The sequence below is a fragment of the Mus pahari genome, chromosome 19, assembly GCF_900095145.1.
Source record: "Mus pahari chromosome 19, PAHARI_EIJ_v1.1, whole genome shotgun sequence".
In the NCBI taxonomy this organism is placed as follows: domain Eukaryota; kingdom Metazoa; phylum Chordata; class Mammalia; order Rodentia; family Muridae; genus Mus; species Mus pahari.
In genome coordinates this window covers 61,264,583-61,275,292 of record NC_034608.1, presented here as the reverse complement: position 1 = coordinate 61,275,292, position 10,710 = coordinate 61,264,583, and the positions used below count along the sequence as shown (strand labels likewise).

At 45.7% G+C, this 10,710-nt stretch overlaps 1 protein-coding gene across 11 annotated transcripts in view; it reads right to left on the bottom strand.

Moving 5' to 3' along the window:
* The window catches only part of Fat1 (FAT atypical cadherin 1), a 120,221-nt gene that overhangs the window by 10,586 nt on the left and 98,925 nt on the right, over positions 1 to 10,710 (bottom strand). For all 11 annotated transcript variants that reach the window (XM_029532038.1, XM_029532036.1, XM_029532042.1 and 8 more), the window contains 9 exons: positions 9,834 to 10,223; positions 7,894 to 8,108; positions 7,483 to 7,620; positions 5,877 to 6,020; positions 5,139 to 5,336; positions 3,996 to 4,797; positions 3,236 to 3,367; positions 1,775 to 1,932; positions 819 to 1,281 (listed from right to left, as the gene is read on the bottom strand). In XM_029532038.1, coding sequence (XP_029387898.1) covers positions 819 to 1,281; positions 1,775 to 1,932; positions 3,236 to 3,367; positions 3,996 to 4,797; positions 5,139 to 5,336; positions 5,877 to 6,020; positions 7,483 to 7,620; positions 7,894 to 8,108; positions 9,834 to 10,223 — 2,640 coding nt within the window. The remainder of the gene's footprint in view (positions 1 to 818; positions 1,282 to 1,774; positions 1,933 to 3,235; positions 3,368 to 3,995; positions 4,798 to 5,138; positions 5,337 to 5,876; positions 6,021 to 7,482; positions 7,621 to 7,893; positions 8,109 to 9,833; positions 10,224 to 10,710) is intronic.

Below are 10,710 nucleotides of genomic sequence, written 5' to 3'. Positions count from 1 at the left end.
GGAACTCACTTGGTAGACCAGGCTGGCCTCGAACTCAGAAATCCGCCTGCCTCTGCCTCCCGAGTGCTGGGATTAAAGGCGTGCGCCACCACGCCCTGCAAAAACCTCTTTTCTACTGGGAGCAGAAATGAGTTAAGACTTTGGAGGGTTGCTGTTTTGTGTTTGTTTGTTTGTTTGTTTTAGGTTTAGGGAGTATTTTCTATAGATTTTTACAGCTGGAACATTTCTAAACCGGAAATCTGATATTCCAAATGCCCCAACCCTAGAAATTTAAATAATACATCGGGGTTGAGAGTGGGGGTGGGGGAGTGGGGTCAGAAAGTTCTGGATTTGGGAGCCTTTTAGAATTTGAATTTTAAATTTCAGTATGGTTTGTGACTAGATTTAGTTAATGGAAATTACATACGGCTGGTGGGTCAAACGGCAAGGGCAGGAGAAACCGGCCCATTGGTGGACATAGAGTAAGCAACGGCAGTCAAGAACGGTTTTAACCCCCCCACAAGCAGTGTTCCCAGCGATGTGCCATTAGAGACCGAGGCAAGACAGTTTAGTTTTCTTCCTTAAAAGCTGGCCCGGCCCTAGTCTATACTCTGGCCATGGTCACTGCTGCAGGAGGAAAAGAATACAGTAAACACTGATTCCTGACCAGCCCAATGTTACGACACAAGCCACTGAGTCCCGACCACATTATCTGTGATGATGACAAGAAGCGATGCCATCACTGTATGGGAGGAGGCAAACCAATGCTATTCAGGAGCGTTGCCTTTAAATGTGCACGTGGGGTACCATCTGAGCAACTGCAGCTTCGAGACACCTACCTCCAGTAGGCGAGGGATTGCAAACGCCTCCATTCTGACACGGGCTGCTGGAGCAGTCTTCGGTGGCAGTTAATAAGCACCCATGAGATAGGTCCACCCACTCTTCGATGTGCGCGTAGGCTCTTGGTTTGTTGTTCAGAGGCAGCTCCTGCCCATTCAAATAAATAGAGTCCATGCAGCCCCTGAAGCCATTGGCCACCTGGGTGCTTCTCCCATGCTTTGTCCCTTGCTGGCGGAGGTGGCCCCCAAAAAAGACGTAGTTGTCCAGGTTGAGGGTTTTCAGAGCCCCCGGGGCTGTGCCCGAAGCAGTGTGGACTTCATCCAGAACCAGCTTGGCGTAATTGCCCTCCACTTCCAGGGACACGGCGTGCCACTGCCCGTCGTTGACCTGAATGCTCTGGACAGAGACAATCCCAGGGCCGCTCCCACAGTCAAATTTGTACTGCAGTCTTCCAGTATGAATCTACAACAGAATAAATACCGTTCACACCGATCGAATACTATCTTCAGCATCAGTCTGTGCAAAATCTATATACAAGAGGGGGATGTTTAGTGAACGAGGGTAGAAAGAATACAAGCTTCCATCTAGGCGCCACAAACTCATTCGTCTACTTCACGAATAATAAAAATGGATTGTCTGGGGGCTCCCAAATGCCAAGTGTACATCCAAAACTAACAGAGACGTGACTAATTATTAACTGCTAATTGAACACACACAGTACACACACACACACACACACACACACACACACACAACCATGTAGAATTTCCGTATAAACTGCCAATATTAGCAAGGTATTATGAAGAAACTTGAATGTTAGCTGTCACATGTCTCATGAATCCTTGAGATTCGGAGTAAAACCACCTTTCTTTGTTTTCAGATGAGACAGTCAGGACCTAAAATTTAAGTTTCATAGTCTCCCTCGGTTTGAGGTCCCAGGATGCAGAGGCCGTACCTCCAGGATACTGTAGTCAGTCCCTCTCGCATACATCACGATCGCATGGGAGGAGTAGGTTCTCAGCCGCATGCTCAGCTTCATCTCTAGCCTGTTCTCATTCTCCAGCAGACGGTACTTCACAAAGCTGTTTCCCGTAAAAGTTATGGATGAGCTCCCTATGGATATCAGAAAAAGAGTTCTATCAGCACCAAACTTAAGCATGTTATCGAAAGTAAGCATGATCGCCTTCCCTCCCCAAGAGGCTGACTTTGTTTGTTTTTTTTTTTTTTTTAATTTAAAATTGCAGTGATGGGGAAAGTGTCCATTGGCTTTCACAGACAGCGCAGCACACACAGCTGACTCTCCACGAGGAAGAGACTAAGAACTCTGTATCAGAGAAATAAAGTGTAAAATAACAATAAAACTAAACATAAAAATGTTCCACGTAAGTTATTAGTAGGCAATTTGAGGGGAAAAAAAAATGTAGCTTCAAGGTGACTAGGCAAAACCTGTTAGACAAAACCACAAAACAATCCCCATTCCTCCAAGAAGATGAAAATCCTTTTAGCCTCCGGAAATGAAGATTAAGTTATGCAGAACCGACTAAATAAAAATTCAATTTCAAAGTGACAAAAGGCACATGTAACAAAATAGAACTCCAATATTAAGAATATGTGAGGGCAGATCATAATAAGAAGCATGTTAATCATAATACCCAGAGTTCTACTCATTTACAAACAGGCAGCCCAAGAGGCCAGACACACTACAGGGAATGCTGGCACCAACTAATTAGCAGAGCGATTCCTTCTTCCACAAGCAGCCAGAAATGTTAAAAACTTAAGTATTTCAATTCCACTAGGGAGGAAGTACAGTTTTTAATTGAAAGCTTTCAAAACTGATAAAGAGAATGAAACAGGAGACCTTTATGTATGCCTGGAAGAAATGGAAAATATTGGTTTAACTACTTTGGAAGCTAATATGACAGTGTACCAAAAAAAATGTATTTAATTTTTGACAGCAGAGTCTAGTTTTGGAATATCATAAACAGAAGGAGAAAGGCACCAACCTAAAAAGATGAACTTCAAAAGATTTTTAACAGGAAAGATACATTCTTTAACAGGAGGACACATATAGATAGTGACTAAAGCCCAGTCCAGTTATTAAGCACAGTGAGGATTACACACAATGGGCTTGGAACATGTCTTTAATGAGCTAAGTAGGGGAATAAAGCAAGAAGCTGAGGACTGTAGGAGAAATCAGGCAAAAGAAGATTAGAGGGAAACAAGAAACTATGAAGGCCCTCAGTTTATGCTGCTGTGGCGGGGCGGGGCCAGGTCAAGGGCTCAACAGCTCAGGGAGCTCCTGCTCTCTGCCCATCGCTCCCCTGACTTCTTCCTCCAATAACGAAACAGTTATCAACGCACTGCAGAGGGTGGTCTGAAATGAATTCACACGTGACGAATTCCCAGGAGCCTTTACCTGGGCATCTACCGAAGCCGCCCCCGGGACACACACAGCTGTATTTCTCCTCTCGGGGATCGGCGACACATTCAGATCCTGCGGGACAGGGGTTATCTTCGCACCCATGGTGGACAGGTGGGCATTTCCCGTCTTTATTTAGAAAAGCAAGAGGAAGAGAGGAGAGAACACGGGAATTAAGAAAATGATCACTACTGTTGTTCCCACTCATTCATTTATTCATTTTTGTCGGTGTTGGAGGGTTGATTCTCAGGCCTCCTGTATGCTAGACTGGCACACATCCACTTACAGTATCTCCAGACTCCTTTTCATTGTTTCATTTTGAGATGAGATACCATTATGCTGCCCAGGCTGAGCTGGACTCACTATGTAGCCTAGGCTGGTTTTGAACTTACAATTCTTCCAAACAGATGAGACCATAGGCCTGGCCATAAAATCATCATCATCATCATCATCATCTCCATCACCATCACCACCACCACCACCACCACCATCATCATCATCATCTCCTCCTCCTAACATTTTTAAATTTAACTTTATGTGTATGTGTGTTTTACCCGCATGTATGTCTATGTACCCCTTGGGTACCTGATACCCTTGAAGCCAGAAGAGAACATCCCTGCATCTGCAGTTACAGATGGTCGTGGGCCACTACTATGTGGGCGCTGGAAATCAAACCTAAGTCTCATGGAAGAGCGGCCCGTAGGCTCTTAGCTGCTAAGTCTTTAGCGCTCTTCCCCACATACATAGGCACTCTTACCTTTGCAGAGACACACTGCTGATCTGTGGTGTCGGGGAGTCACGAAACTCAGTCTGGCCGTGCTGTGAGTTGACATGACGTTTTCATCCACAGACACCTTCTCATCACAGAACTTCCCCGGGCAATCCAGCCCCGCACAGAGCTTCTGGAACACGTCCAGGATCCTCACACCAATGATTTCCTCAACGTCCGTCACGGAAGAATTAATCTTGTGCAGCAGTTGCTTTGTTGAAATGTGGGTGCCGCCTGACCTCTCGACGAAGAGTAAGACGTCCAGGTGCGAATGGGGTTCAGAGGGCTGCAGGCTGACGATCTGTATGTCGTTCTTCCGGACGCCCAGGATGTTGCGCAGGGCTCTCTGGAAGTTGCGCCAGTAGTCACCAACGAACTCCTCCGGGGTGAGATTCGCGAAGCGGATGGCGATGGTGTGGTTCAGCATCTCCTGGGTCACTTGTTGGATGTGCACGGTGATGTCGGCCACCGTGGTGAATTTCCCGTCTGTCACGCTGACATTGAGGAGGTATTGGCCTATGTCCAGCTTTCTGTGTGCGATCAGCTTGCCCCCCGTGCTGGAGACAGAGAACAGGCCATCCATGTGGGGATCCAGACTGTACGTCAAGGTGTCATACACGTCCTGGTCTGTGGCGTGGATCTTTCCTATGACCCCACCTGAGTATTCCTCTCCAAAGGCGGTGATGAAAATCTCGAGTGGCAAGATGGCGGGAGGGTGGATGCTTTCCTCGATCACCCTGATGTCAACGTGTGTCATCGAAGACAGCTGAGGCTTTCCGCTGTCAGCCACCTACAAAGACAGAAGTCGTCTCTGGAGCTACTGCGATCTCCTAATAAAAACGCACGACGCAGTTCACTTATGGTCTGCCCACGTATCAACTGCTAGGTATTCATTTCTTATCATGAAACCCAGTGAGGAAAAGGACAACTGCTTTGTCCCTTACTCATATGGACACTGAGTCACACTCCTGCTTGGGAAGGAGTAGCCGAAGTGCCACTGAGACAAAAACAGACTCAAAAATCAAACTGTGGTATTTTTTGTTTTTCTATAAGGTAAGAAGAAACTATCTAAATACACCTGCGGATGCTCTCCATGAACCCAAGGGAAACCACGATGACTTTCACCGGTACCTTAACGTGCAGAAGGTAATGGTCCTTCACTTTCCTCTTGACCGTCGCCGCTGTCAGGAGGACCCCGTGCTGGTTCACCTCAAATGCGCTGTCATCATTTCCACTCACAATAGTGAAGAAGAAAGGGGGGCCGTTGTGGGAAGAATCCTTGTCGGTCACTACCAGCTTCAGGACGCTGAAACCCACGGGCTTGTTCTCCTATGTAACGTTAAACAAAGAACAAAAAGCTATCAAGACAGGGACATGTGAAGCTTCCTGGTAAATATACAGACAATTAAACCTCATTTCTAGTGCATCAAGGATGAGGGAAAACAGGTAGAGAGGAATGAGGGATCAGAGAGGGCAGGAACATGAGGACTGAGAGAAGAAACAGGAGGAAAGAACTCTGAGAAGAGTCAAGGGAATGGAACAAACGGTATCCATGGGGTTTAGTGAGAGGACAGTGAGGGACCAGAGTGGGTGGGGACGGGGGTGGACCAGTGCAGTAGAAGACAGGATTAAGAAAAGCACTTCCTAGTTATTCCTAGACAGTGAGAATAGCTTTCCTAAACCAAAGCACAGCATGGAGTGAGGAATGCCAAGCCAAGTCCTGCAAACGCCTCTTCTATACTAAGACATGGGCTCCTCTACAGTTTTCTAGAAAACAGGTCTGGAAAGGAAAGCTACTGCTCATGAGTGTCTGGAGCCAGTCAGAGATGGGAGGAGGCCGCACACCCTCTGAGGGCACCACCCATTTACCTGGATGATGACACTGTAGTTGTCTCTGGAGAAGAGGGGAGCGTTGTCATTGACGTCGGAGACATCGATGTTCACCGTGGTTGTGTTGACTCTGGGTGGATTGCCGTTGTCGGTGGCTTGCACTGTGAGTGTATAACCTGAGATCTTTGCCCGGGAAAGAGAACAACACGTGTCATCAGAATGATGCCAATCAACTGGGAATCACTGACGTCATTTGTCTGGGCAATTCCCTAAAATGAAAATAAAAACTTCCAACCCGCGAGGGAGTGGGTGCACTGTTTTCTCAACAGAGACAGTTATTAGCAAGAAGCAGATTCTCTGCTCTCTCCCATTAAGGGTCTTATTGAAGTAGTTGATCTGGAAACTCTTAACAGTTAGTTCTATTAGAATACAAAGACAGATTATGCAAATGACCAGAGGAAACCAAACAACTGAGCTAGCTCAAAGGCTGTTACTTTGGTAATATTGCAGGTGGCACCTTCAACAGAGGCTAAAGCTTACAGTGCAGGGGGGTAGAGACTTGAGCTGCGTCTCACCCCATGTGCAGACTCATTTCCAGCATCTCAAGATGTGCCAGGTCACCGTCACCTTCAATTTCACACTTGGGTTATACTTAGCCATTTAAATCCCTCAAGGTAATATCTGTGGCCACTTGGAAAAGAAATCAAGTCAAGTGAGACAGCTTCCCTGTTAGGGCAGTTCCCTGTTACAGCATCTTTAGAGCGAGCACTGGGCCAGGAAGAATGGGTAAATCCTGGGGTACCGTTCTGTTGGACATCAGTCTAGCCAATGCTCGACCACACAGCCTTGAGAACTCCGACAGGCCACAGTGGATACAAGGGTGTTAAAAGAGCTAGGTTCTTTAGTGACAATTACTAAATTTCAGTCAAGTATGGTTGACAGGTACCCGAGTTTTCAACACACAGAAATCAGAGGCAAGAGTACTGTGAATTGGAGTCCAGCCTGAACTATACAGCAAGATCTGTGTTTAAAAAAAAAAAAAAAAAAAATCACATTTTACTCTGCCTAGCACATTAGCTCCTTCTAAGCCTAAAAGTCAAGCTTCCAGTAGAAGAGCTGGCTCCGCCCCTCTTGATCGGAAGTGTGGCCCACTTCTCCCTGGCTCTCCACAGTTGATGGCTTCTGGCAAGGCTGCAGGTAGAGAAAGACTCACTCTCCTTCCCTTGTGGGTGGGGCTGAACACTAGGGGTTTGCCCAGTGAGTACATGGGCAACACAAGACTGACTACCTGGCTTTTGGTTTTTGGTTATTTTTGGTGGGGGAAGATGGAGCGGACATGAGAGGAATGAGAGTTGAGTTTGGGAAGTAAGTGCGATTGGGGTGCATGATGTGAGATTCTCAAATAATGAAGAAAAAAGTCAGTCAAAATAAAACAAACAAACAAACAACAACAACAAAAACTTAACCAAACAAAAAGAGCCCCCAAAGAACCAAAACTTTAACTAATTTTCATATATGTCTATCCTGGCTCAGCATTTCCTAAGACGACGGCTCTACCCCTTGGGGACTTCACATTATACCAAGCAGGTCCAAACTGGAAGCTTCAGTGCTTTGATACCGATTTCAGTCCCCCTTCTGGGCTTACCGTTTCCCGGTCTAGGGGCTTTGTCACTTTCACTTCTCCTCTGACAGGGTCAATCGTGAACGGGCTTCCCTGGTTCCCCTCTATAATGGAGTAGTGGATGTGGCTGTTTGAGGGGCCATCGGCATCGTCGGCCATAATCTGGGAAACAACAGAGGAGACAACAGCTAGCTTATTTACGGCAGTTATTAAAAGCCACTGATTGGCTGAGCAAGGAGCTTCCTGGTTTGCAGCGGTGAAGACTCACACATCCTCACGGGGCAGCGTGAGTGTTCTAGCCCTGAGCCATGTCCTCTGAATGAACAACCACAACCCTCTAACATAGTTACAAAAGAACCAGTTTAAGAATGAGAATGACTTTACTAATGGTCCCTTCAAGGTCCAGCAGAGGCAGCTTCGAGGGAAGGGACGCACCGTAATGACAGGCTGCTCAAGAGCCGCGTCTTCACCGACCACCGTGGTGTAGGTGTCTTGGCTGAACATGGGGCTGTTATCATTGATGTCTGTGACGTTGATGTTCACAGTCGCCACGTCGCTCAACGAAGGTGTGCCTCCATCAGTGGCTTCCACGGTCAGGTAATACCCGTGGGAGCTTTCATAATCCAGGTTCTCAATGATAAATATGGCCCCTGTATGGACAGACAGAATTACGTCCAGCCTGTGGCAGTTTCATTTCTTATTACAACGATGAGGCCTCTGAACACACGTTGTTCTCATTGCAAAAAATAACTTGTACGTCTTTGGCTTTAATTCAGTAATTTAAAATTATCATTTTTTTTTACCCACCCAACATCCCTGTTTATTTCCTTTATTTTCATCATATTTCTGGTGGCATTAGTCAATAATGCTATTTCTGCTTTAAATGACTATAATGCTTTTAAAATGACGGTGGCTCTTAGTCCTTCTTTGATGTGGTTCACTGAAGACTTTAGTACTTTTTTAAAAAAAATTCAACTCAGTGGCTTTTGGTTTCCTTATTGTTATTATTTGTCATAAATGCTCTTCTAAAAAGAAGTCTCTACAGTAAGTCTCCATTTGGTCTTGTTAAATATCCCCTCTGAGAATGGAACCCTGGGATCGTGTGTGCTTCTAATACCAGCAGTTGGGAGGCTGGGGCAGGAAAAGTCTGCATATAAGACCCGTCTAGACAACACACCAAGATCTGGTTTCAATAAACAATTAAAGAAAAAAAGTAAGATCCCTCACTGATTTAACAATACTTGTAAGAACACTCTGCTTGACCTAGTCTATCCTACTTGAAAGGGTAATTGCCACAAAAGTCCCACAGATATTATATAAGACATTCAAAATACATTAAAAATCATTAGACACCTATTCTTCATCAGAAATAGTCACACGGCACACACAACTAAGTACAGCCTGAAAGAGTTACATTTTACAATGTCCTGAGAGCTCAAAAGCATTTCAGACCACAGGCTAACACAACTATACCAGTATTGGTCACAAAGCAGGAGTTAGTAATGGTTGATCTTTAACACTGCTGGCTCTGTGGAATCCAATCTCCTTTTCCTAGTGTATGTAACAAGTAAAGAAGTCAACTAATGCAATTAATAGATGTCCAGTATAGGAACGTCTGTCAGGAGGAAGCCACTCCATGTACCTTTGATATTAGGATTAAATGAGTAATTACACAAGGTTATCACCACTAAGCATCCTGCCTTGGCACACCTGGGTGTACTGGCTGGTTTTGTGTGTCAACCTGAGACAAGCTGGAGTTATCACAGAAAAGGAGCCTCCCTTGAGGAAATGCCTCCATGAGATCCAGCTGTGAGGCATTTTCTCAGTTGGTGATCAAGTGAGGGGAGGGCCCACTGAGGGTGGTGCCATCCTTGGGCATCCCTTGGGTTCTATAAGAGAGCAGGCTGAGCAAGCCAAGGAAAGCAAGCCAGTAAGGAACATCCGTCCATGGCCTCTGCATCAGCTCCTGCTTCCTGACAGGTCTGAGTTCCAGTCCTGTCTTCCTTTGGTGATGAAGAGCAGTGTGGAAGTGTAAGCTGAATAAACCCTTTCCTCCCCGACTTGCTTCTTGGTCGTGATGTTTGTGCAGGAATAGAAACCCTGAGTAAGAGACACTGGGACACCTTGCATCATCACTAAACTGAGTGAGAGGCAACAGTTTTCCAAACTGGCTTGTAATGTACAACGGATATGCTAGAAAGTAGGTATTCTGCAGGATCAGAGTGTGACGGCTTCCAAACTGCTTTCAATCCCACGAAGGAGGGGAAAGGGAACCTGAGTTTTACCTCTTCACAACACCCAGCGACCACTTTGCGGGAAGTGCCCGGCAGCCCTCGGTATGGAATGAGGGCTTCCTCACTCACAGGGAAGGTTACCTGTCTTAGAATCAATGCTGAATTTTCCATGTTCATTTCCACTTATTATGGCGTATGTGATTTCTGCGTTGGCCTCGATATCACGACTTGCCGCATACACCTGGAGAACCTCTGTCCCAATGACAATGTCCTCGGACACCGTGGCGCCATATTCACGGTACTCAAACACTGGCGGGTTGTCGTTTATATCCAAGACAGACACAACCACCGTGCCAGTAGCTGTCAATCTCCTTGGTAACCCTTGGTCCACTGCTCTCAAAGTGAGGGTATACACGGCCTGATGCTCCCTGTCCAAATGCTTCTCCAACTGGATAATTCCAGATCGCTCATTAATGGAGAACTGCCTGTCGGCAGAGTCTATCAACGAGTAGGAAATCTTCCGATTCAATCCTGGCAAAACATGAAATAATCCTATCAGGTTTTGTGGTGAGTAATTTAAAATTTAAAAACACAAGACATTTTTAAATGATGAAAATGCAAACAGATAACATTCAGAGACCTATCAAACATATAATCAAAAGATCTAGCTCAAATCATGACAGTAGCTGAGATTGTTTTAAATGTAATATCTTCATTAATTCGTTGAAAACTTCATATATGTACAACACATATTTTGATAATTCACCCCCCACTTCTCCTAGCTCCCCCTAGGTCCACCCCTGCACACCTTCCACCTTCACATGCTCTTTGTTCTTTTTCTTAAAAAAAAAAAAAAAAAAAAAAAAAAAACTTACCAACTCCGGCAGGTACTGCGCTGTACATATGGGAATAGACTTCAAGAGTGTGCAGGAACAACCAGGGGCCCCACCCTTAAGAAAGATGGCTCTCCCTCCTTCAGAAGCCATACATTGTCCATACCTTCCCAGCTAGGAATAGA